Source organism: Zingiber officinale, chromosome 2A, assembly GCF_018446385.1.
Source record: "Zingiber officinale cultivar Zhangliang chromosome 2A, Zo_v1.1, whole genome shotgun sequence".
In the NCBI taxonomy this organism is placed as follows: domain Eukaryota; kingdom Viridiplantae; phylum Streptophyta; class Magnoliopsida; order Zingiberales; family Zingiberaceae; genus Zingiber; species Zingiber officinale.
The window spans coordinates 163,737,928-163,765,320 of NC_055988.1; the positions used below are offsets into that span (position 1 = coordinate 163,737,928).

The following is a 27,393-nucleotide window of genomic DNA, read 5'->3' on the forward strand; positions in this document are numbered from 1 at the left end:
CATGACTGGGTTCTACATCATCGTAAAATAATTTTAAAATATAAAGAAAAATTATAACAAACAGTTAAACCTAGTGTATTATATAAAATTGAATATTAAGTTATGACTTAAATACATAAATAAAATATAAGAGTTGTAGAAATAAAAATATTAAGATAAATGTATATACATAAAGGATGGCCAGATAAAAAACTAAAAACATTAAAGAAAAAATTAAAATTATAAAAAAAATTGAGAGATACATTTAAAATGGTACAAATATATACTTAGATAATAAACAAATACTAAATTAATAATAATAAAAAATAAAATTTATTTAAATATAAATAATAAAATCATAAAAAATAAAATCATAAAAAAATTCATATAACCAAACCCACTTAGTTAATGGGACAAGATTTGTTGTTCCGGGTGTAGTTATATGTTCTAATATTTGAAATAAATGAAAGCTATTTTATTCAATACAAATCAAATGAACAAGATAGTTGTCCTTAAGGTTTATCCCAGTTGCAAGTTCATCTTGCCTGTCCTTGTTAAGAATCTGTTGGCTCCCAAACAAACAATTTAAGCATGTGCATATCAAATAGAATTTGTCCAATGCTAATATTCTAAAATGTAACTTGGCGATTTACAGGTAAAAAAAATGCATCGACAACATTCCAAAGTTCAACAAGCACCAATCCAGTGTAAAGCGTAAAGGTGTCACAACCAATTCTAATCAGCTCAGCAAATTCAAGCGACAAAAAGAAGAATCACTGGAGGCAAGGCATTCAATCTTAAAGATTTGTTTTCGTCAAATACTCTAGTGCTTATTACAATGTGAAGATGTCTCTGTACCTTCCAGATTTCAGGTGATGCCTACCAGACAGATTTGGGTTGTTCGAATATACTACCGTACTCAGTATTTCCTTCCTTCTTCCTCGAGAGCCTTCATCTTCCGATAGTCTCTATCGGTACCAAACAACCTACAAAGGAAAAAAAAAATTACAACAAAATGAATATTTTACTAGTGATGCAAGTGCACAAATTATTGCAACAGATAAAAAGATGTTATTTTCACTCAAGTTTCTAAACGATATGTTCATGGTCCTATCCAATTGTGAGGAAAAAAGAAAAGATGGTACGAGAGGAAGCTGTACCCACCAGTCCATGTAAACGAAAGTCGACGCATAATTGCCTGACTTTGTATAAAGAACACGGTGATGATAGTCATGGAATTCAGCACTGCAAAAGAACAATCAATAGATACGGATTAGCAATGCATAGCATCCAAGAATTTCTCACAAGCATGCTGACATCATGCTGCTCACCCTCCATACAAGGGCAAGAAATTTGAAGGGCTCCATGGAAAATCGTATCCACTGTGTGCCTCAACAGTTTCGATAACTCTCACGATCATCCATAACCACAGTGTGAAGAGGTGAGGACCAGTTAGGGCTGGTCCCAGGATTGTGGCAAAGCCAAGGAATAAGATTTCAGCGGGATGAGCATACTCGGATGTCAGCCCAAAAGGTGTAGCATGCCTGCAAAGACGATACGTGTTAGACAGGCCGCTCAAGCAAATCTTAGCTGACGCCATTTGACTTACTCGTGATGCACACTGTGGACGTGCTTATATAGCCATTTGGTGTGCAGTATTCTGTGCCCCCAGTAGAACACAAAATCCTCCAAGATGAAGTAGAAAATAATTTGAGAGACAATAACACTCCTACAAGGAAATTAAGTATGACGAAAAGCTTTTCAGAATGAAAGCACAGAAGTGAACCGACATATATGGAGTCAATTAAGGGCCCAGTTCAAAAGATTTATAAGCATAATACCTAACAAAATTTCAAGAATATGCTGAGTTTTCATTCACAGTGATATTAAGACTCAATTGTATTTATGTAGCCTTGTAAATTTGTAATGGGAAGATGCAATTTACCAGTGTGGCAATGGAAGACTACTTCTTAGACCCATGAGTCTGAAAGTAGGATAGGAAAGGAGCATAACAGGTAAGTTGACGCATAAATGGTATAAAATTAGGCGCAAAATGCATCTCCTTTGTGCTTCTGGAGTGTTGACCTTTTTCTGAGAAGTAATAGTAGAGCCAATTAATATGTAAAATCAAGCAGGAATATCAGTAATAAATAATAAAAAACAAAGACTAGTTTTTTCAAACTCATCTAATAACCTAAATATATTAGTGTCCAGGCAAAGAGTATCTTTATGAACAAAACGTTTGGCAGTTGCATATACCTCAATGCCATTTATATGATACAAATTTTATGTCATAAAATAATGTCAGAATAAACAAAAGAATTAAATGAGGCTCATGCTTAAAGGTATCTAACTATCCATTAACATTAAATGAACTCTATGATGCACATTGTAGCAGTTCAAGATGACAAACCTGAATTTTGTATTTGCTGAAAATCCCTGACCTTTCAAAATATATAGATGGAAGACCAGACAAGAAGAAGACGCTTTCATGAATTAAGAAGGATCCAATAGTTGCCAACTGGAACTCACTGAAATGTGTAATAAGATACTGCATACCACCAAGCAAATCTTATAAGGTAAAAATTGTACAATTGGAGAATAATAGTTTTCAATACAGAATGAATCTAATAGAAGCTCTTTTATTTTTATCAGCAAATAAAGGAAATGGGATTTACATTATAAAGGTAAAACCTTCTTGGTCATAATAAAAAGAGAGCACCCTATTAAGAAAGGTATGTAACTAACAGGTTAAATCAGGAAATGTATCCACCTAGAAATGTCAAGTGACGACATTGAACATGAACCAAACCTAAACCACATGAAGACCGACAATGCAAATTCCAAGTCATATTCTTAAAAGTTGATATGAATCATTTAATAATTAATATTATCTGTTGAATTTAGAAGGTATGCAATCCTATATAAGCATTATAGCAACTACTGAAAACCTGTTGTAGAGATCATTATTGTAGCAAAAAGTGATTACGTTCACCCCAGGTGCCCCTGTGAAGGAAGGTAAATCACAAGGTCAGTTTATAGCTAACCACCAAGTTAGCTAGGAGGTGGGAGGGGTTTTTTCCCCGAGAGTATGCACCTATATGATGTAGCACATCGGTCAAATGACACATACAAATCTCACAGTTTTTCAAAGTGAATGATCCGTGCTAGAGGGCAAAAGCTTGGACGCATATTGATGGCAAGGAGTGAGTATATAGGCTGGCAAGAGGAGACACCGGCAGTGAATCTGGCTGGCCAAAGAAGGTGATTGAACAGTGGATGTAGCAGAAGGAGATGGTTGTGGTGAACATGATGCACACAAGAAGCAAGAACGATATTGGGAGAGAGAGGGAATCTAGCTATGGCGAACAAGTATACTAGGAGGAGGTGGTAGGAAGCAGGATGTTGAGGATGAGAAAGGGACAAAACATCAATCGGAGGAGGTATAGAACCAAACTATGTTAAGGTGTTAACACTGATACCACTTGATGTAGCACGGCAAATGAACAACAAACTCTCACAGAATGCAAATGGAAAATCAATATTGACTAGAAGATGACAATTACAAGGACTCTGAAATTTTTCAATATACTCAACTCTAAACTAAATGGAGAAATAAATAACCCAAATTAGAAAAACACGCTAGACTCTAAAATTAAATTCATAAAATACAACAATCCCTAGATTACCAAATGATAAAATCAAATTTAAAATTTATTTGCAGATATCAGATAGTTCTCCAGTTCATTTCTCCAACTTTATTTCCTTTTTTGGTTATTCATTTTTTTCTGTGTTGTATTAGAGGATGGTTTGTGGTTGAGGCAGTGATAATGATAAGACCTTATTTTAACTAGATTTAGATTATAAGCTTGAAAATCATTCAGTATAACCACTCCTATGATCAAATAATGCTGATACTAAAGTTCTATAGTAACAAAATCAATTAAACTTAATGAAAAAGTAATGAACAGAAATTATAAAAATTTCAACTGGAATGCAAATAAAGCACCTCCAGCTAAAATACATGGGACAGCACACAATACCAATAAATCACTTAATCAATAGTCGAACACTACACTGTAAAACATATAATAAATACACAAATCTCACTATATTGCAACAAAATTGATTATATTGCTGTTGATCCAGTATTCCCTTGAGAAAAAACTAGGAAATTTGTTTCAACATAGAGTGTAAAATTAATCTACAATACCATAATGTCATTATGCACCAGTAGGGCTATAATATGCTTGGTTTGAATACTGGTGAGCTTGGTTTGTTAACATTCATGAACAAGGTTCATGAACAATTTATGAATAAACTTATTCATTAACTTGTGTAATTTTAATTATAAATTTATTTCTTAATTTTTTCATTCAAATTCATAAAATATAGTATAGAATCTTAGATTATCGATAAGATGTTAAACAAAAGAAAATAATATAAGTTTCATGTATTAGATAAACATTTTACATTACCTTGAGGTCAACAATACTATTAGTTGAGCTTAATAAAAAGCTTGTGTTCAGCTCGAGCTCAATAAGATTTTTAATAAATAATCTTGAACAAGCTCAATAAAAAAATAACTAAGCTTACACAGATAAGTTTGGTCAGCTCATTAATACCCCTATGCACATGTTTATGAATACAGTAACATCTCATTATCCTTATACAATGAAGAGGGAAGTCAAAATAGAAAATTAAAATGGTCATCCTAAAACAATCCAGTGATCAATATTGCTCCTACATCTTACATATTTAATCAACACTAGTTCCTGGAAAATTAGCATTATCTCTCGATGGTCTGAATTTTGATCCCTTCATACTAATTTGCATTGAGAATACGAACTAAAAATCTAAATGGCAGATCTAGTGTTTCAAAAGTGACAATCCAAAATAATGTACAAATTACTCATTTTCTTGAGGAATTGCACGAATTCTGGTACCATTTGCATAACAATTTCTAGGATCAGATACTTCACTATCACTGATTGCTAAGAATACAACCCCTTATTTGCACAGGGCCAAAGGAAGAAACATAAATGACATGAAGAAGAAAAGACAAATGAAAACTAGGGGGAAAAAAACTGAAAAAAGACAAACAAATATGAGACATTGACAGACTTATGTTGTTCGACCGAACTGTTCCATCCATGGCCATACTGAGAAAATTGCACTTTCTATTTGAAACTGATTTGCCTTCTACAGGAGACTGGGTTGTCCAATGACCAAATCATGCAGCAAGATCAATTTTGTACGGCCACAAACCCCATTCAAATAAGGCTTTTGATGCAACATCAAAATCAAATCATCAAACATTCCACCTACTAGGGAGGAAATTGATGAAGCGAAAGGAAGATATATATTTTGAAGAGAAAATAAACGTGACCTAGAGGAAAATCTCCCATAAAAAGAATTCTCGCCAAGAGAACTAAAAGAGAAATTGTATTATTTCCAAAAACTTCTTCAAAACTTGAGTAACCCCTCTTTTATAGATTGACAATAAGACATCTTTTATAAAATAATGACTCAATTTATCCCAATCAAGGCTCTAATTGACTTTAAAAAAAAAACTAACATCCTTTAAAAATTCTTCTACTATTTTTTTTAAAATATAACAAATTATAAAATATATCAACTAAGTAAAATTTCAACTTGGCAATAATATATTAAATAGGTTTTAAAATGTTATCTATATTATTATAGGCATAACATCAACATCAAACCGTCAAACCACATAGGAACTTGAAACAAAGTTGATTAAGTGAAGACAATAACAACCTCCCAAGAGAAAAAATTCACACAGAGAAGTTAAATTAGAAATTGTACTAATTCGAACATGATTAAAGTATAAGACTATGGGCTTCGTTTATACACTCAACTCGATAGTAAATGTGAAAATAAATATTTTAAATTAATAAGTATTATAACATTCCCTATTTATTACAAAATAGAAATGCTAATTACCAAATGACAAAAATCACATCTCCAATTTATTATAAACGCGCCAATGTTAAATATTTTTCAATTTCTTTTTATCACAAATGTGTCAATCTAGAATCTATCTTTAATTTACTTTCAAAATTTTCTTTTTTGAATTATTTATTTCCTTGTGTGCATTATTCTACCCCACTGAGGAGAGCTCAATATTAAACAAGTTGTTGCTTCTTTTTTATGGATCTCATTTCTAAGCATAGAGAATAATTACTTCACTAACTCTGTTTAGTATCCTTCTTCATTGCTTGTGTTAGTCAGACAACACTTCTAATGAGAAAGAAACCGATATACTTTTTTGTCTTTTTGCATTTTAACTTTATGAAATTTCTTTTTGGTTGTCCTTTCCAACAAATAAAGAAACAAATGAGTTTGGCATACGACAAGAATGATATACATGCCTTCGGTGAAATCATGTCACATCAAGGCAGTAATGATGAGGATGATTCACAAAACCTATGACAAAATTAATATACATATACGGATGCTCGAATTTCTCCAAAAATTAGATTATCCTCCAATTTAAAAATTGAACTTATATTTCAATAAGTTAGAAAGTTAAATAGCAATCACTAGGCTTAGGCTTAGGCTCTAATATCAATTGACATAGCACCAAAATCAAATCATTGACCCACCTAGGAACTTAGAATGAAAGTGATAAAGTGAAGAAGATAACAACATCACTCAAAGAAAATATTATCATACATTAAAGTCAAATTAAAAATTATATCAATTCAAAATATTAATTAGTGGACTTAGACTCCTATAAATTGGACTTGATAACAAATACAAAAATATATTTTTTAAGAAAAAAATATGTGTTAATCTTAATATGGATTATAATTGTTGCATATTTATTACTAAAATATACAATATTAATTGACAATATATTGTCAAATGATAAAAAAACAAATTGATGCAAACACACCAAACTCAAATGTTTTGTTTTTAGTTTCTTTCCCTTTCTCATGGATGCACCAAACCTCGAATAAATATTTAATTTATTTTCTTTAATTGTTTTTCTTTCTTTTGCATTATTGGGCCACTTGTTAGGGGTTCAAGGGCATTGTTTATAGGGTTTAGGGCATCCCAACAAGGTCACAACCCCATAAACTTGGTGAGTTTATTGACGAGCGGGCTGTAAATGAACCAAATATTCATGAACAAGCTTGGTATTTGATTTGATAAGAGTTTGTTTATGTTCGTTCAATACACACAAGATCAATTAAATAAACAAGCTTGAACTTGTTAAACTAAACAAACAAGCTTGAACACATATGTGTTCAGCTCGTTAATGTTCATGAACGATGTTCATCAACAACGTCTGTGAATAATGTTGTTCACGAACTATGTTTATTAATAAAACTCTTATCAACATGCAAAATAAACAAAGAAACATTTAAAATAAACAAATAAGTTTGAATTATCAAGCTCAATAACCAATCAAAAGTTTCAAACAATCAAACAAACTTGAATTGAGATCTCGATAACAACTAAACAAATCAAGCTCAAGCTCATAAAAAAATAAACTAAACCAAGATTGAACAATAATTTCAATGGCTTGGTTCCTTTTAAGCTTGACTTGGTTTGGTTTGGTTACCTCATCAAACAAGTTTGAACACTCCAAAGTTTGACTCGGTTTGACTGGTTTATAGCCCTAGACAAGCCTGATCCTCTTGCATGACGCGTTAGTTAGGATTCACTTGATACTATCCCCAATAGACATATTCAAATAACTCCTTTAAAATATTATCCTTTAGAATAGGCTATTAGATTTGTTATTAATTTCTACTTTTATAATATTATAATTTAGAATGGGTCGATAAATTTATTATTATTTACCCTTTCAAAATATTAACATAGGGCATTAGATTTATTAGTAATTTTATATTGACAAGGCATTATTGTATAACTTATATAGAGAGACATTATGTAATCTTTTGATAAACAATAAAGTAATGTGATTAATTAATCAAATCAGTTTGATTATTAGAGGTTTATCCTCTCAAAGCGATCATCTCATCCTCTTACACTCATGCTTTTCTTTGTTGCCCTACGAGATGGGAACCCATGTCGTATCTTAGGAAAAATATAGAAAATGATGGAAGAAAGGGGATGAGATGATCACTCCGAGGGAATGAACCTCTAGTCATCAAAGTAATTTGATTAATTGATTGAATCAGTTTATCGTTTGTCTCAAAAGACTACATAATATCCTTATATATAAGTATACAATAATGTCTTGTCAATATAAAAATTATTAATAAATCTAATTATCTATTCTAATATTTTGAAATGGTAGATTATAATAAATCTAATGACCTATTTTAAATTATAATATTTAAAAGAGAAAAAAATAATAAGAAGATATCTAATAGTCCATTTTAAAAAATAAAATTTTGAAAGGAAAACAAATTGCGAGATCCGAACATTTTGGACCACAGATCGAAGAAACCCCAAACAAACAACAAAAACGTAATCAGGTATAAAACAAGTACCCCTACAGCTAGAGTATACAAGTCTTCACCGACTCAACCTATGACGCTGGAGAACAAACAATATCGACTCAAAGGGAGCCATCCATAACATCGAGCGTAGAAACCAAAGAAGAACCGAAGCCATAAACCAACGCTAATGCGAGAAAATTAAACAAACGACCCTTTAGGGCATTTCCAAGGAAACCCTCGCCAGCACCGATCTCCATTGTTAAATAACCGATAGATTCAATGCACATCGATAGCGAAATCCATACCAGCCAGCACGATTCGAGGAGAGACGCCATGAAGGATCGGAGCGGAGCGGAGCAGATGACCGACGCGAGAGATCGACGGACCGGGGATTCCGCTCCGAATCCGATCGGCGGAACGTGCGAAGGCGAAACTCAAAAAGAGAGTCGAGGCAACAGACTAAAAACAAACCCCAGCCTGTCACTCCCGCCTCCTGTTTGGCCCTTTTCCTCTCGTAAGATTCCTCATATAATTCACACAAGATAATCTCACTCCTTTGCCTACCCTTCATATTACTTGCTCATACGTCATACGTCGGGGGCCCAAAGAACCTACGTTACCTAGATCCATGACGGCGACGCGGGTGTGGAGACGCGGAACGCGAGTCACATCGCGTAGGTGCGAAACGTGTAGGATTCTATTACACTGTGCGGTTGAGACTTGAGAGACGCGATTGTTGATAGGCCGTCGAGGAAAAGGGTCGCTATTTGGGCAACACAAAAGAGCCGAGTGGTAGAAACATGGGTGGGTGTCTATTTTGTGACGATGATACTTGACCGTGACTACTAAATGAAGCCAGCCAGGTCACTAAATACTAGGGATGATCATGGATCGGATTGATTCGGTTATTAGGATAAAAAACTATTCGGCCTTATTAGATCAGATAATGTAAAATCGGGACTTACATCCGGCCCTATATCCGGCGGTTCTTATGTTTCATATATCCGACGGGTTGTCAGTTATTTGGATATCCGATCCTATATCCAATGAAATATAAAATATAAATATAAATATAACAAAATAAAATAAAATTTTTTAAAATGATAATAGACATTACTCATTATACGTTATAGCAGCTAATCGGAAATAACAATTACAACGTGTAGCAGCTTATCGGCAGTAGTTGCTACAACGTGTAACAGTTTATCAACATTAGTTGCTACAAGTAGGGGTGATCGGATCGGGTTGGTTCGGTTATTGGGATAAAAAATTATCCGGCCCTACTAGATCAGATAATGTAATATTAGGACCCTACATCCGGCCCTATATCCGGCGGATTATTTTTTTTCGGTTCGGTTCGGATCGGTATAAGTGGGTTAGTCGGTTTAGCGGATTGACTGCTCACCCCTACTAAATACATAAAATTGTGATCGTGTGTTGCTAGGTTTGTAGCGGACGTGCTTCTTAAACTTCTCCATTAACATTAGAATACTCTTCGAATGGTCTAGTAAGTGTATTGTCAATTCCATTAACAGTAAAATCAAAGTTTATTATTTTTTTAAAATTTATATTATTAATGATTACGCATGAATTTTGAATTTTAGGCGTTAGGTTGAAGTTGAAAATTAAGGGGACGGATTTTGACAAATTGTCCTAAATAATTATTATTATACTATTTTTATTTTTTATTTAATGCGCTAAAAATAAAATAGTAATTAGGTGATCGAAAATATTTTTAAAATGTGTAAAATATTTTTAAAAGGAAGAAATCAAAACCAAACTAATTAAATTTTTTATCCAAATTGAATCAACATAAAATTAATTAATTCGATTAATTATTGAATTAATTATTTTTTAAAATAATCTATTGATATTAAACATATATTTCACTATCCAATTTAATAATCAAAAGTTGCAAGAAGTAATAGTTGTCTTATTCATGTAGTTGACGTGTCATGAGCAGTAAAGGATAACAACTTTCTAGAAGAGAGATCAAAGCTTAACAAACAAATATATATAGAAAATTTTTATTCATTTTCTAGCCTGTGATATAAATTGATTCTATAATTTACTTCTTTTCGTATAAATTGAGAATGAATTTTGAGGGACGTTATAAGTATAATCAATATATTAGTTGACTTAACTACAGTGGTTAACTATTCATGATGATATAGCAGTAGTGATATCGATTTAATTTAATAGATTTAATTGAATTTAAAATTTTAAAATTTAAATTGAATCGAATAAACAAAAAATAATCAAGATTTTTAAAAAAATAAGCTAAATTTTTTGAATTAACCGAACCGTAATTGGTTCAATAAGTTATTTGGATTTAATTGAAATGTTTACTAATTATAATTTTATTATCTATCAAATAAGGTCTTGAAAATAATATCATTATTTACTTTTAAATGTTTTTTTTTTTTTTTTTGAAGGAGGGTTGTAGAAATTTAACGAATTTATATAAACATTTTTTATTACCTCTCCACCCTCCTATTAACAATTTTTATTTGAATATTCAATTAATTTTTAATTAAAATTTAATTAACAAAATATAATTATATCATTTTGTAAAAAATATTAAAATATATAATATTATTGATTTTTTATACTTATGTTTATTTTGAAAGATGAAAATGAGAAAGAAAGGAATTGACGGTGGAAAAATAAATTCATTATGAGATAAAAAAAAATGATAATCTCAATTAACTTCATCGATCTTGTTGTCGGACAAATGTCACTTGCACTCACGCGGTTGACTGAATGTCCCTTGCAATCGCCCTCGCGGGGCTACCACCAGCCCAGCAAAGCGACCTCGAAGGTCACTCATGCTCGCCCTCGTGAGGCCGAGTTCACTAGCATAAGCGACCTTCCACCACGAGCAACCTCTAAAGTCACTCGTGCTTGTTGGACCGCCTCCTTCTTGCTGCGTGTAGCGCCCTCACTAGGGATGGCAATGGGTCGGATTCGGGTCGGATTCTATATCCTCTGTACCCATACCCATCGGGTATAAGATATCCGATGGGTATACCCATACCCATTAAAGGACTTGATATATTATGTGCAATTTTTCTTCTTTCTATTGAACTATTATCATTCAACAAAACATATTAAAATTAACATCCTATTAAAATATATATATATATATTTAAAAAATAGATTAAACATCTATATAGTCTCCTACTAATATCAACAAAAAAAATAGTAAGTTGATTTTAGAAAAAGAAATTTTTTTTAATATATATATATATATTATTTAATCGGGTATTCGGGTTGGGTATCGGGTATTGATAGTCTCTTCATACCCTCCTATATTTGGGTTGGATGTCGGATCCTCCATCAGATTCGGATAAAATTATCATCCCTAATCCTCACAAGGCTGCCAATAGGAAGAGCACATCACACGAGGTCATCGATCACGATTACACCAGTCGCGACTGCGATGAATACTTGTGCATATTGAAACATTGAATGAAAAAATTACTCGTCTGATTTAAACATAAATAAAAAAAACCGCAAATAGATTTATACTTTGTTTGTCCATTAGGTAAAAAAAACGTAACTCCTATTTTTAGGAGTAAATCCTTTCTAAAAACATTATGTCCATGATGAATCAATCATGATGGATTCTAAATCCAGATAAAGATAGAGAATTATATTAGGTTATCAATAAGTGTTAAAACTATAATAAATGTTCAAGTAATGAATTGAATAAATTATTGTATTAATGTTAGGTTGCTCCCTATAAGAAACACGTTGCAAGATCTGAATCTAACGTCTCGATAAGGATCGCTACATCTTCAGAATTCAGGTATAGTACTAAATATGCAAGAGTTCACGTTGCAAAATCTGACTGTAATGTATCGACAGAACCACTACATCTCCCTAAGAACTTGGGTGTAATGTTAAATGGGCAAGAGTTCTCACACCATACATTGGATAAGAACAAATATAATAGGAAAACTAATAGTCTATGATTTGAAACATAGAACATAGGAATTCTCAATAATAAATCAATAGAGATAATAAATACTATTATTAAAAGGAGAATTAATATTTTTTTTTGTGTATAAGAGATAAAATGAGTATGCGAGAAGATAAAGATAATAGAGAACTTAGATTTTAAGTTATCGTACACAGAAAAAAGTAAAGCAAGAAATGAAGAAAGTATTATTGTAGATAGTTCGTTAAAATATAAAGTTATATGAGTAGTTAGAAAGGGGGATCGAATTATAGCCCTTAAAATAATAGTGGTGAAAGAAACTATGAACATAATTAGCATATATGCATCGCAAATAGGATTAGATGAATCTACCAAATCAAAGTTTTTGAACGACTTAGATAAAGTACTACATAATATTCCGCTGAATGAAATAATTTTAATAGGAGATGATCTAAATGAGCATGTCGGAGTGAAACATGAGGAATATGAGAAGATATATAAGGGTTATTGGTTTAGAACAAGAAATGAAAAAGAGAAAACTATATTAGACTTTGTGATAGCATATGACCTTATATTAGCTAATAAATTTTTTAAAAAAAGAGAAAACACTTGGTCACATTCAAAAGTGGGAATAATAAATCGTAAATTAATTTTCTTATGATTAAAAAAAGATAGAAAGATTTATAAAGATTGCAAGATCATCCCTAGAACAAGTTTAACTACCCACTTAAGTTAGTAATTGAATATACGTTTCAAGTATAATATCAATAGAAAGAAAATATATACGACTTCTAGAATTAAATAGTGAAAGTTAAAGGATAGGAAGCAAAATATATTTAAGGAGAATGTTGGAGTACAAGTATTAAGTGAAATATATGATAACGCTAATATGTCATGAGATAAAATGATATCTAAATTGAAAATAGTAGCTAAAAGTATACTCGATGAGTCAAAGGGATATGCACCACTAAATAAGGAATCTTTGTGGTTAAATGAAAAAGTATAAGAGAAAGTAAAAGAAAAACGAATAGCTTATAAGAAAGTATATATTTGTAAGAATGAGAAATTTTTTTAAAATATATAATAGCTAAGAAAAAACTAAAAAGGTAGTGAATGAAGCAAAGAATGAAATTTTGGAACGATTATATCAAAAATTGGATATAAAATAAGGGAAAAGAGATATTTATAAAATAGTTAAAGTTAGAGAAAGAAAGACAAGAGTTTTTATCCAAATAAAATGTATTAAAAATGAATGTAATATGGTACTAATAAACGATGAAAAAATAAAATAGCGATGGAAGAAGTATTTCTATCAACTTTTTAATGAAGATTTAGATGACCACCTTAACTTAGGTAATTTGAGTAAGCCAAATGAATGTAGAAATTTAAATTTTTATCATAGAATTCAAACTTTAAAAATAGAACAAGCTTTAAATGGAATGCACAAAGGAAAAATCATTAGACCAGATGATATTCCGATAGAGGTATGAAAGTGCCTAGGGAAATAAGATATTGAATAACTTACAAAATTATTTAACATGATATTGAAAGTGAAAAAAATATTTGATCAATGTAGGATAAGTACCCTAGTTCCTTTATATACGAATAAAGAAGACAAGTACAAAATTATACAAACTATAAAGATATTAAACTAATGAATTATATCATGAAATTTTGGAAAAAAGTAATAAAAAAAATTTAAAAAAAGAGACCAAGGCGATTGAAAATCAATTTGGATCCATGCCTGAAAGGTCGATAATAGAAGTTATACATTTTTTTAGACAACTAATTAAAAAATATCAAGAGCAAAAATAAGATTTAACGTATATTGAACTAATTAAGGATACGTACCAAAATATAACAACCAAAGTAAAAGACTTCAAGCGAGAGTAATTAAAATATTTCCAATAAAAATATGATTACATCAAAGATCAACTTTAAGTCTCTATCTTTTTATACTAATTATAGATAAACACACTACACACATTCAAGATATAGTACTATAATGCATGTTATTTATAGATAATATTATTTTAGTAAATGAAATACAAGAAGGAATAAATTCTAAACTAGAATCGATAAAAAATAGTAGAAAGGAAAATTTTTAAGTTTAATAGAATAAAAATAGAATATATAGAATTTAATTTTAGAAATATTTGACATAATGAGATAAATTATTAATGTTCCCGTTGATCTTTTATATCAAAATTTACAGTGTTCATCAACTGTTTTTATTTTGATATTTTGAGTAAAAGGAATTACTCAAAGACTTTGTAGATCTGTTTTCAAATCAGAAGAAAAAAAAAAGTCACTGAATTGACACCATAAATTTCGATACAAAAGATCAAAACATCAACAGGTACATGTGCTTTCCTTCCTGAAGAATGAAGATCCACTACAATCCCTCAATTTATTTATGAACAAATGTGATTCCACTTAGCAAGCTCAGCCCAAGAATTTCTCCCTGTTCCAAATAATGATTCAATTGCTCCCTAATTAAGCCTACAAATGAAAAGAAAACAAATCCTAGAAGCTAATTATCAGATGCCTCTACTATTTAAGGTCTTGCACTAGTTGCATATTTCTTAGAATTGTGGCTGGCTTCGATTCCATGAATCACTGGATATTACTCGGTAGAAAATCTTGGCATCACCTTTTCAATTGGAATAAATGTACAATCCAAACTATAAACATGAAAAAATCCATGAGTAGAAATGTCGGTTAAATATTGAGGTAAACGGAAGTATAAATACTCACAATCAAGTTAATTGTGGGGGGAGGGAAGACTGTAAGTTTACTGATTCTGATGTGCAACTAAAATCTCTGCGGTTTGTGTGCAATTTGTGAGCCAACCACAGGAAGAGATAACTGCTCTGCGACGGACGAAGGATTTATTGGATGATCACTCCCAGAATTGTTTACCAGTTGCTTATTTGTGACTTTAGAACCACCTACATCTCCTTCCGATAGATGTGTTTCTGCTGACTCTCGTATCTGATGAAATTTTGAGAGTTTTTTAGTGCCTGGTGCATTTTCATGTCACCGCTAGAAATAAATGAAAAACTACACAACAATAATTACCACCCGTCGCCTCTTGTGGATATCCAAAGATAACTACAATTCAAAAGAAATAATATCAGACACCTGAAATCATCAAAATGGGCTGAAGAAGATTAAACAATCAGATATCAGCAAATATATCACTATGAAACTATGTTCCTGCAAGACGTTGTAGGTTTTACAGAAATGAATGGATATAAGAAACTTACAACTGGAACTGCAAGTAGGGTAAATAAAAATAAAAAAAAGGCATCAAGCATAAGTGAAAGGAATTTGTATCAGTCTTAGAAGTAGATTTTATGATGATTCTCTATATCCAACTGAACTTAATTTTTCATCATAATTAGAAAACAATATCAACGACTCACAACCATGGCCATTCTCTCTAAATCCGAAATCACACACCAACCGATAAAACATGGTTTAACTTCGTTCACTAAAAAGGTTAAGCTCTAGCCACTAACAGTAACAGTAGGCTTTCAAGCATTATGAAACCACTCAAGATCTTGTGATTTAGGACCATTGAGCATTCACATCAACCAACGCTGTCAAAGTAATAAGTTAAAATCAAAGCACTACGTCGAACATTTGGTCAGCAATTTGCCTATCAACATCAAGAAAACTCATATGCATGAGTTAATGCCCATATATATATATATAACCTACCAGCTACATAACTTGCAGAAACTATGACTTGAGCATATGGCTAGATGGCCAACCAAGTGGCCAATCTATAAACCACTACTAATGAGGAAAGGACAGCTGTACTAAACTAACTAAAAATATATTAGGAGATCTCGGTAAAACAAATCAAATTGATGTATTATTGAAATGATTTGAATTGTTTCAAAGATCCAAAGGGCATTTTGTCACAATGGGCTTTTCATCAACTGATGTAAGGATCAATTATTCCACCCATGGTTTACAATTTAGAGCATGGCCGTAATTTACCATTCCATCTACTGCCGCAGGAACCTCATGACACAATGGATACCAAAGGTCGTTGCTAATGAGGCTTTCCTGAGCAACACTATTTTTTTTATTATTTTGATTTTTTTAGGATTCCACAATCTAGGATTTCACTGGAGGATCCCATGAGATTTACATGAGGACCCCACAATGGTTCTGCAAGAACCTAGCAAGGTTCCGCAAGGCCTCTAAGCTTCCACGAGCTGGAGGTCATCAATAAGGCATTCCTGCAAGCTATGGTTTCCATTGGAGGCTTTGTCAAGACTTTCAAGAACTGAAGGTTATCAGCGAGTTCTTCTGTGAGGATCTCCTTTTCTTCCCACAATTCCTCCTACCAGTCAGAACCATTCGACAACATCTCAGTGCACCATCAGCACCGCCAACACATCTCATTCTGGCTGGGAACTGAAACCCGATATGAAATGAGATTTTGAGCCTTGGTTCTACCATATTTTATCTTTAAGAGGAAAATAATAAGATAGCTCTAAGCACTCTGATTCATTGTTCACATTATAATCTAGTAGCATACCAAAGTGTTCCAAAGAAGCATTACATTGACTTACATCTGATTTCGGTCCATTACCGGAACAATCAAATATGGAACTTCATACACCTTAAAGTCAAGGGGGTAAAAAGATACATCCTGAGAGAACTGATTTACAGTATATGAACATAAACAGTACTGTATGAAAGTTTAAAAGTGAATATCAATTCAAACATTCCTCCAATAGGTACATGGAATAGCCTTTTGACAACTTCGAAGTCTGTTTGATAAAAATATTAGTTTTCTGATCTTGGAATTTCATTTTACTCATTGGATTGTATTAAATAAAGTAAAGACAGAAACTTACAAAGTATATTCACTATTTATCGATTGACTTATCACAGATCAAATACCAGAAAATTGATGAGTAAGAGCAACACTTACTGATGTTCTTGGGTATTTCCTTTCCTCCCTTGAATAACCTGGAACACTCAAGTTCCAATTTTTTTCTGCAAAAGAGCTACCATAAGTCATGTCAAACAAATAAAAGCCAGCATTATTGAAATGTAATTCAAATTATGAATGAGAACAGAAGATGCATCTTCACCTTCCCTTTGATTGAATATTAGATTTTATAAATATCCAAGATTGATATTCTTTTCATTGATTATTTCACAGGTCATACTTGCTAAGCACAGAAAATGAAAAAGAGCATTTTAATGACATAGGTATATTTTACGAATAAGCGTCAAAAGGAGCAGTCGGTGGGATATAGAAATTGCAAGTTGGGATTTCTTTAAAATTCATTGTGTAATATGAAAATAATTTTATCTTTGGAGGCCTTGCTAAGTTGCAAACCTAGGTGAAGCAGTACATCCTTAGTGTCCAAGGTGGAAGATTTGCGATGTTTCGCCAGACTGCAAGCAAATGTAGTAACCTGCATTTCAGTAGTCGTTGCATCAATGTGATTGAAGACAAGAACATCACTTGATGACTGACAAAACATTTAATACATATTTACAGGGAAAAAAAAGGTATAACCTTCTAGATACTGAACCACAGAGCTGACAGTCAGTATCAAAATTCAACAAGCATGCAGAATAATCAATAAAGGGAAACAATGGTGTATGCTAATGACTAAGGAGTAGTTTTTTGAGTAATTTATGAATGTGCAACTGATTCAGCTACATAAAAGCTTCAATATTTGTACAGCATAAGCTTCTCCTAGTGATGAAAAACAGAATAAAACCAGAAATGCCTTCTATGACATAGCAAGACAAACTTCAATATACATACAAGAGGATATCTTGATGGCTACTTTCATCTGTCATTAGAACCATACCTCCATATTGCAGCCACCAAAACATTTTAGCTTTAGATACTTGGTATAACATGTCTGTCACCTACATCTAACCACAACTATTTGATGATAGGTCATTGATTAGTGATTACTAGTACACATCACATGATGTATACAATATTCTTTATAGTATTCGCTATTCACATACCAAGTTTTTCAGGATACAAATAACATATAAACCTTATAGGGGTGTTTAGAATGCCTAGAAGGTGACAGTAAATTCCTTTGAACAAAAATATTTGTAGAAATTGGGCCCTCTTGTCGTCACCTGATTTAACATCCTCACATAAACTAGGGCTTGTCTCAAATTCTTCAAAACTTACACAACTAATACTCAAAATTTATTACATTTTGCATTATATTCCCGTACACCACATGTGCAAAGAAACTTTCACTGGAACGACTTAAATTCTTGGTTCATATGATATTGGCCAAAATAGAACAATCAACCCTTTGTTTAAAATACAAAAACATTTGAAGAGGTTGATTTTTTTAATAACATATTTTAATGCATTTCTTACTAAATACAGAAAAACCTTGGGTTTGACGAGGTAAACATTGTGTATAACAGAAGCTTCTTTAGTAAAACCAGCCAGATATGACATCGTAAATATAAAAAAATACCTTAAAACTGAGTTAAGGGATAAATGTTGCCCAAAGAAGACAACTTGTGAATAGTCAAAGTGATTCCACTATTAAATATGCATGATAGATAAAATGCAGTGGTGTTAATTGGAGTCCCAAACCACACATGTTTTAGTTTACAAAAAATCACAAAATATATATATATATATATATATATATGCAAGCATCCATTAACTCATCAAATAAAAACATCTAAACCAATCTCACCTTTTAGCCTAGACAAGTTAAAGTATAAGAACGAAGTTACACCCTATACAGAATTCATCACATCATATGCTACCATCTAGTGTTGGGAAACTTTAACGAAACAAGAACCTTGCATGTTACCTACCGAGTCAATGAAGTCATCAGCTATTTGCAAGAGGAGGTCCTCAACTTCAGGATCCAGTTTACCATGAGGATCTACCTGCACTATCAACAAATTTAGAACATAGAAACTAAAGGAGAAACAAGGTGTGAAATAAAGAATTTGATCATAACACTAGATGCAATTTTACAAATGCAATTTTAAGGTACAACCCTTAGCAATAAGGATGCAATTTAAAGAAGGTTAAATGCAAAAGAGAAGGACACCAGTTAATGTAATAATTATAACATATACCATTCAGACACCTCAACAAAGTTTATAGCTGCATGATCATTTAAATTTCTACCAGTAGTGTAAATATGTTCACAAATAAAAGCATATTGTGGCACACTTAAAATTTCATCAGAAAGTACATCAAAAATTCAAAATCTACTCAAATTACAAACATAACAGCATTATGCCTCTGTCTATTTAATTGCTTGCTACTAGTCTAGTAAATTGCACAATGGAAAAAAATCAAATTACTGGAATAAACAGAGTGCTTATAATTTTTCCTTGAGAAGTTCGCAACCAGACTCCACACTTCATATTTTAATTAATTCTATGATGGAACCCTCATCCATCTAACTGTTGTTCCTTTTTTCAAGCGAAGGATACATATATAGAATCATTTCAATATTTTTGTAGTAATTTACATTATCATGGCCATTCTAATAAATTATTGATACCCACTACTAAACAACACAGGTAATCTCTCACATGCCATCCTGCCAAATAGAACCTTAACATGCTAAACCGTAGGCACGCTTTGAAGCATGCTGAGTTGAATTCAAATGAATTCGACTAAAGATGATTGTGAGTCATGATGCTTGTCATAATTGTGTAGCTTGTATCTCAAAAACTTTAATTTGACTATCCAATTGTTATAATCTTATTATAAAAAGTAAATAACTAAAGTGGAAAGAGATTTTAAGAGTAAAAGTTATTTGGATTATGGCATGGTATGGTATAACAAAATTTTAATCCAATTGACTATATAATTTTTCTAGTCGTATTTTAAGAAGTAAAAAAGTTAGGTGGAAGAATAAAATGTTAGTGCAATCCTACCCCAAGTGGTTGTGCTTGAATTTTATATTTTGATATTTTCAGCAAATGGTTTAACTTAGGTTTTCCTTCATTACTAATGTGTGCATGGGTTTGCAGGGATTTGACAAGATACATACTAATCTCGCAAAGTTTGTAACTTGACGATTTGTTGGCTTGATGCGACTAAGTTGGTTTGGCACAAAAGCTCAAAGCTCCACTAGACTTCAATGAAGGATGGTATGGGATGCCCAAGAGATTGTAATAAAAGGGCATGGAGTCGTTCAACAATTTTGATGGCTACAGCAAGAAGTGAACAACTTAGATGACTTAGCAAAGGTGGCATGTGAAACAAACTGAGGGCTGGTGCATCCGAAGGATTAAGATCCTGACAAGAGGTGTGCTTTTGGGCAACATAAAGATGTGACAAAGTGAAGACCTAAACAAAGTACGTTGTGAGAGATTGTTTGAATTGTAATCTAGGAATTCATTTTTTTGGTTCAGTTGTCTTGGTGGTCCTAGTCTATATCCAAGCTTGATCCAGAGCTTTGGATGGCTTACAAGGCGTAAGGCAAGCTATTGGGATCCTTGAGCAATTTGGGTCAACTAAAGTCAATTCTTATTGCAATTGAGTCAGCTAAAATCTAAATTCAATCAACTCAAAAGTTCGTTGGAGGGATAAGTTTGCTGAAGCAACCCATCAATAAGATTAGAATAATTTAAGTTGACTAATTTAGATTTGGGTGGATTGAAACGTTGTTGAGTCGACTATGGGTGGCATTAATGTATAAACTTGCATTTTTATTGAGTTGAGACCAGAGGTAGTTGAGTCAACTCAAAAAGATTTACAAGGATTGGATGTAGTTTGAGTTAACTGAAAATTAGTATTAGCCGTTAGCCAAAAAGATTTTCTTATTGAGATTCTAGTTGAGTCAACACAAATTGGCTAGAAGTTATCCAAATGAGTTGTCTTATCCTTTATTAAATGCTCCCTTGCTACTATAAATTAAGGGAAGAGGACCTCAAATACACAACACCTACATAATACATATAAAATCCTAAGTGCTTATTCTAAGGCTTCAAATGATCTCTTCTTTCTATATTCACTATTGTATTATTGTAAAGAAGATACTTTTTTTATGAGATTTCTCCGCTATGATAAAAGAGTTTCCTATTAGTGGAATCATGGGTTTGATCCACTTAACAAATCGTTAAGTCGTGGAGTAAGACCTAGGTTCAAACTATGTAAATGTCTTTGTTAGTGTTGTGTCACTTTGAATTTGTTACTGTTAATATTATTCCACTCTGCTTTCTCTAACTTGAACAAATACACAAGTAGGAAAAGAACCACTCACTAATTATTTGGACTTGCACAAGTACAATAGAAAGAGAAAAGGAATTTCAAAATTCACCCTCCCCCTAGCACTTTGATCCACATAATTAATCCTCAACATAAAATTCAACAAACACAATATGGCAGATTAAAATATGACAACAAATGTACACTCATTTGATATATTGAAGTGTGTCAAATGAGTGAAATGCTAGCACAATATGGTGCATTAAAATTTTACTTTAATTAATTATCTAATTATTCGAAACTCATTTTTAAAAGCAAATAAAATAAGTAGAAGAGAATTAAATGAATAAATCTCATCTGAACTCATCTTAGCGTGATCAGTTGCATACTGAAGTGTGCCAAGTGTCAGCACTGCATGCATTGAAATTGTGCATTTTGGTTAGGGACAGGACACCAGCCTCAAACATTACTTTAAACCTTGGTGACCATATTTGTAGATCTTAAACCCATAAACATAAGGCTTTAAATACAGATTTCCAAAGCAAAAGATAAAACCAAAATAATATGCCTAGCGAGATAGAGATTGGGAAACTGTGTACCTGCATAACTAGATCATGTATCTTTCGCTTTCCAAGAAGTTGATTAGTTGCTTCTGTTCCTTGACTAGAATTTCCACCTGTCACTCCAGAAGCAGGTGCCTCTTCTTGTGATCCGCTCAAAGATAAAGGATTTTGGACTGCATGACCAGCAAGTCTTGGAGATTGCAATTGCTGTTGTTGCTGTAACTGTTGAATTTGTTGAAGCTGCTGCTGGTGTAGCAAATGCTGTTGCTGACCTCCTAGCTGCGGTTGTGGCTGCTGTTGCATCAGTTGAGAGATCTGCTGTTGTGTCAGGGCCATGGGCTTCTGGTGGTGCTGTGATGAAGCTAGTTGTTGTGGCAAGAATGATTGTTGCTGCCTTTGTTGCTGAAGATGATACGAAGGAGAAACTGGAGAAGGCAATGATGGTTGTAGATGTTTCAACCACTGCTGCTGCTGCTGAGAAAGAGTTGTTTGAACCATTGTTGATTGTCCATTTTGCATCAAACCAGACACCTGGGAGTTGAGTGCAGCAGCTGAAGGTGTCCTAGGTAAGCTTTGACCAGGTAGCTTCTGCTAGATAACTCAAGTGTTACACAGTTTCTCAACTATACTAAGTAGCATGAGAACACAAAACAATTGCCAGTACCTTGTGAAAAATAAACTAACAGAATAATCATGGTGCTACTAAAATGGTAAAAAGAAAAGCAACCCGGTGCACGAAGCTCCCGCCATGCGGGGTCTTGGGGAAGGATCCAATGTACGTAGCCTTACCCTACTTTTTGCAAGAGGCTGTTTTCAGGATTCGAACCCGTGACCTTTTGGTCACATGGCAACAACTTTACCGTTACGCCAAGGCTCCCCTTCTTAAAAAAAAGGCAGCCCGGTGCACGAAGCTCCGGCCATGCGGGGTCCTGGGGAAAGATCTATTGTACACAACCTTACCCTGCTTTTTGCAAGAGGCTGTTTCCAGGATTTGAACCCTTGACCTTTTGATCACAAAGCAACAACTTTACCATTGCTCCTAAAATGGTATATGGATAAAAGTAACAAAAGACAGTAGACCTTAATCAAAGATGCTGCAGGTTGTTGTTGTTGTTGTTGTTGTTGTTGTTGCTGCTGAATTATACAAAAAAAAAAAGTAGCATCTAAAAATAGAAATGATTATTGGTAATAGCAAATTATTGGGACAAGAAAGTTGCAACGTACGCATCACAGAAGGATGAAAGAAACAAAATTGTCTTAAAAAAATCCTATATAATTGTCTTGACCAAATCATCAAAAACAAACAACGAGAAAGAAGAATACAATATCCAGCTAGTTGTAGTACAGTAGCAAATCATATTCACTGCATCAAATGATTGCTTGTTAACCATATCATCCAGGAAAAGCACTGGTTTCACCAATTAGCCTAATAGTCAAATTTAACTGAAATTGATAGAGAGATTGAAGTCGATGGGAATTGGCTGAATTTGGACAATTTTAATTGTTCTGCTAGGCTTCATGAAAAGGAATAGAAGTAATGGCAACAAGAAATTCATAATAAGATGGTATTATATAATCTTTTTGATACATTTCAATCATCATATTTGTACTAGCTACCTCCTTTTTGTGATAAATGTAATCCAGCACAGCATGAGACAAAAAGGTAGAGAAAAGATAATTCAAAGGAAGAAATTTACCATGACATCGTCATTACACATAAACCTAATATGCTGTCCCATAATTAATGTGTCAAAGATCAATATTATCTTATAATTAATTCCTTCTTTTTGTGGCACATAAACCTTATAATTAATTCCTTCTTGATATTTGACTAGAATGCTTCTCAACAATAGGATGAATTCTTATCATGCATATCAATAGCCAATAATGAGCAATTCATAAAATGCTCAATGATTACATCAAAATACTGTGTTTATTCATGTCATTGTAGCATTTCAAATCCAGCCTCTATCCTTCCGGATTTGATATTAAGCATCTAGGTTTGGAGGCATTTTTGTAATCAGCAAAGGAGCCCTTAAAATAAGGCAGAATACACATCCTACATGATTCCTTTACAAAAATAGATGCTACAGGAAAAGTGTGAGAGCACAGAATATATAGATGCAAACCTGAGGTGATGTAAGGGCTATTTGTTGCTGTAGTTGTTGCTGTCTCATCTGCCCATGCGCAATGCGTTGGCCATATGCTCTTAGTTGTGGGTTCATGCTAAGGTTACTGATCATACCCATATTCTGCATTCCTTGCAAGGCTTGGGCAGAAGAATTTCCTGGATTGAACTGACCAGTTTGAAGTAAGCTTTTCTGCCTTGGCTATTAATAGAAAATAAAAAGGGATATATGAGTTAAAAGGAATAACCAGGAAGTGAACAAAACTAAAAGCAAGAACTAGGAAGTTCAAGTTTAGTTCAAATACTCGATTGAACACCGAAAGATTCTTATTTGCCACATAATAAAACTTCTATAGTTCAGGCTCTTATCTTTATGAAACAAGAAAGACAAATTCTCATTTAAAATACAGTTCCGCATATTTAATTCAATTATCTTAAAACATGGACTATGAGATAAAATAATTTTACCTTTTTCAGTAGGAAAATTTTATTCAAGATTTTAAATAAAATCACGCTCAAGCAGCTGCATTACTACAGCCTACGCGAATTTGGAAGGAAACAGCATAGCATATTGGAAATGTGGTTTCCTTCAGTTGTAAGCATGAATAATCAGTTATAAAAAATACTTAATTGGTTCATTTGAACTGTTAGACTGGACCAAATTCACTAAAAATCCAAATAAACTATGTGTTAATTTGAAACATTTGCTTTGCAAGTGTAAACACTTTCAATATTAATCATATGCATATTGATTATATATATCATATGTTATACATTGCTAATTATCATTGATTTATATCTTATGCAAGGTTTCAAATCTTGAGTTGTGTCGGAGGTTGATCTCCAACTGAAACAATATAATTTTAGTACCATACTGTGTTGTGCGGGTACAAAATTTCAATAATTATTTAATTGAATTATTAATAATAACATTATTAAATTTTTATTAAACTTAATTATTTGCTAAATAATCAATTAGATTGCTAATATATGATTATTTTCTATTTATATTTGTTGATTAATTCAATCATCTAATCCTTGCAACGAATTAAGCTTTAGTTTTAGTCACTTGTAGACACTATGCTTCATATATAATTTATATTTATAATGTATTAAGTTTTGCAAGTAAAATGTTAGAATGAGCAACAAGAAAATAAGACCTTCCCTGATCCACTGTAACCTAAGGCATGCTTTGCTTTTGAATTCTACAATATTAAAGCAATTTCATATTTGAAGGCCCAATTGTAGATGTAATTTTGTTTTAAATGAATGTATATTTTGTTTGGAGAGGCTTTCATATGTCAAAGGGCTCTAGGTTCATTGGGGATCCGACTAACTCAAGCCTAACACGTGATATTAATGACACTTACAAGATTTAAACAAAAGACTTATGACACCCATAAGTTCACCACTTATCTTAAAGCTTGAGCTGTTACGAAAGGACCAATTTAGACAATTATATTTTTAACCAAAAACAAATATTTTCCACATAAGTCTCACATGACTTTAGACAAATATTTCATTGTCAATTTTCAATAGTGTTTGGGAATCATAAGCTTGTGAATACAAAAATGCTAGATTGGCAGGTAAACAAGGAGATAAGCCCGGTCAGATATTGCAAGGCATGATGGCTAATTTCTCTTTGGAGGAATTAAAGTACAGCTAAATACTAGAGCAATTGTGTCTTGGCTAAAGTTAATTTGTACCCTGTAACACAATTGCAATGACAAGGAATTTTGGTGGGACAGAGCATTAAGCTGAACAGAAGTGCTTCTAAACAGATCATAACTGAGAGTTCAAGTTCTAATGTAACAGCCAATAGTGTCCTATGTTGCCCCTGGTAATTCAATAAAATAACTGTTGATTTTAGCTGAATAAATAAAAAAAAAATCAATGATACGATATTAGTCAGAGCATGATGCAGCAAGGTTTCCTTATCTTTATGGAGAAGTAACAGAATGAATAAGGAGCAAATAATCTAGGACTTATGAATACTTCAATTGTTTCCCAAGAAAACAGGAATCTGAAACAAAGAAAGAGTTGTTGCATAACCTGAGTGAGCATCTGAGACTGCATATTGAAATGCTGAGTAGTCTGCCCAGGTAGCATCGGTAGCTGAGCCGCTTGTGTAATAATCCCTGAACGACCCATCCCTCCAGCAGCAGCGGCGGCAGCCAGCTGCTGCTGCTGGATCTGGGCGCCACCAAGATTCATCTGCCCGCCGTACATCCCTGCATGCTGCCGCATCGCGCCAGCGGCCGCAGAGGCTCCGAACTGCTGCTGGATCTGGCTCAGCCGCGGCATCGATCCGGACCGCTGGAGGCTCTGCTGCATCTGGAAGTTCATATTTGGCTGCTGAGCTTGCTGCTTCTGCTGCTGCTGCTGGCTCTGGATCTGCGCCTGAGACTGGGGTTGCTGCGACGGCGACGACGGCTGCTGTTGCTGTGATTGGATGATCTGCTGCTTGGAGGCGTAATCTAGGGCAGCGGCGGGGCTGAGAGCATGGGACTGAGACAATTGGGGGGAGTTGATCTGGGATAGGTCACCGACGCCCATGGATGGGGAAGGGGGAATATGCGGGGACGGCATGTTAGGGTTGGAGTTGGCCGGCGCGATTTCGGCATCGCCGCCGCTAGCCGGAACCTTGCTAGGCGAAGCGGACGCAGAATTCTCCGCCATGCCAATCGCCTGCTCTCTCTCTCTCTCTCTCTCTCTCTCTCTCTCTCCCTCCCCAGCGGCGCCGAATCGAGCGATCGAGGACTCGACAAGAAGGAGATCGAGTGTTCGCTATCAAAGACAATGATTAAAGAAATTTATAAGGTGTTCTTAATAGACCAATCACGCTCGTTCAAGAACAAAATATTGCAAAACAAATTGTAGTAATAAAAAAAATAAAATTGCACTGAAATATTTTTTATTCAATGTAATCATTAAATAATATTAAATATGTTCGATCGGCTTCTGTACTTAAAATCATTTCATACTCAATTTAAACAAAAAACGTATAATTTATAGAACATTTTATCAAAATATAATATAATGTTTATCAAAATATTTTTTTTTAAAAAAATTAAACTCCATCGAAGTTATTTTAATTTTGTTAAAATCAGTTAAAATTTTTTTATAGCAGT

At 33.2% G+C, this 27,393-nt stretch overlaps 2 protein-coding genes across 3 annotated transcripts; both read right to left on the reverse strand.

Moving 5' to 3' along the window:
• Window positions 1-577: 577 nt before the first annotated feature.
• Window positions 578-8,917, reverse strand: LOC122042988 (very-long-chain aldehyde decarbonylase GL1-11). Of its 2 annotated transcripts, none has more exons than XM_042603404.1 (7): window positions 8,726-8,917; window positions 2,393-2,530; window positions 1,925-2,070; window positions 1,589-1,708; window positions 1,311-1,523; window positions 1,144-1,224; window positions 578-965 (listed from the first exon to the last, which is right to left on the reverse strand). In XM_042603404.1, exons 1-7 carry the CDS (start codon window positions 8,753-8,755, stop codon window positions 899-901), a joined length of 795 nt encoding a protein of 264 aa, XP_042459338.1. In that variant the 5' UTR covers window positions 8,756-8,917; the 3' UTR covers window positions 578-898. The 2 variants fall into 2 exon arrangements, with proteins under 2 accessions (XP_042459338.1, XP_042459339.1); XM_042603405.1 differs by lacking the exon at window positions 8,726-8,917 and adding an exon at window positions 5,104-5,242.
• A 5,728-nt stretch (window positions 8,918-14,645) lies between these two features.
• LOC122042989 (transcription initiation factor TFIID subunit 12b-like) lies at window positions 14,646-27,124 on the reverse strand. Its single transcript, XM_042603406.1, has 9 exons — window positions 26,315-27,124; window positions 24,264-24,464; window positions 22,171-22,722; window positions 19,213-19,287; window positions 17,735-17,813; window positions 17,321-17,385; window positions 15,445-15,477; window positions 15,121-15,357; window positions 14,646-15,047 (listed from the first exon to the last, which is right to left on the reverse strand). The coding sequence occupies exons 1-8, from the start codon at window positions 26,939-26,941 to the stop codon at window positions 15,178-15,180; spliced, it is 1,812 nt and encodes a 603-aa protein (XP_042459340.1). The 5' UTR covers window positions 26,942-27,124; the 3' UTR covers window positions 14,646-15,047; window positions 15,121-15,177.
• Between the last annotated feature and the right edge of the window lie 269 nt (window positions 27,125-27,393).

Bases quoted from the DNA above. Each gene is read 5' to 3' on its own strand.
- LOC122042988 (XM_042603404.1), bottom strand. From the start codon at position 8,755: ATGGCGTCTCTCCTCGAATCGTGCTGGCTG. The intron at 2,071-2,392 runs GTTTGTCATCTT...ATTACTTCTCAG, and splicing joins TCAGCAAATACAAAATTCAG to AAAAAGGTCAACACTCCAGA. The intron at 966-1,143 runs GTGGGTACAGCT...TTTCCTTTGTAG, and splicing joins ACTTTCGTTTACATGGACTG to GTTGTTTGGTACCGATAGAG.
- LOC122042989 (XM_042603406.1), bottom strand. From the start codon at position 26,941: ATGGCGGAGAATTCTGCGTCCGCTTCGCCTAGCAAGGTTCCGGCTAGC. The intron at 19,288-22,170 runs GTACACAGTTTC...TTGATAGTGCAG, and splicing joins TACATGATCTAGTTATGCAG to GTAGATCCTCATGGTAAACT. The intron at 15,478-17,320 runs GTAAGTGTTGCT...TTTGAATTGTAG, and splicing joins GGAAATACCCAAGAACATCA to TTATCTTTGGATATCCACAA.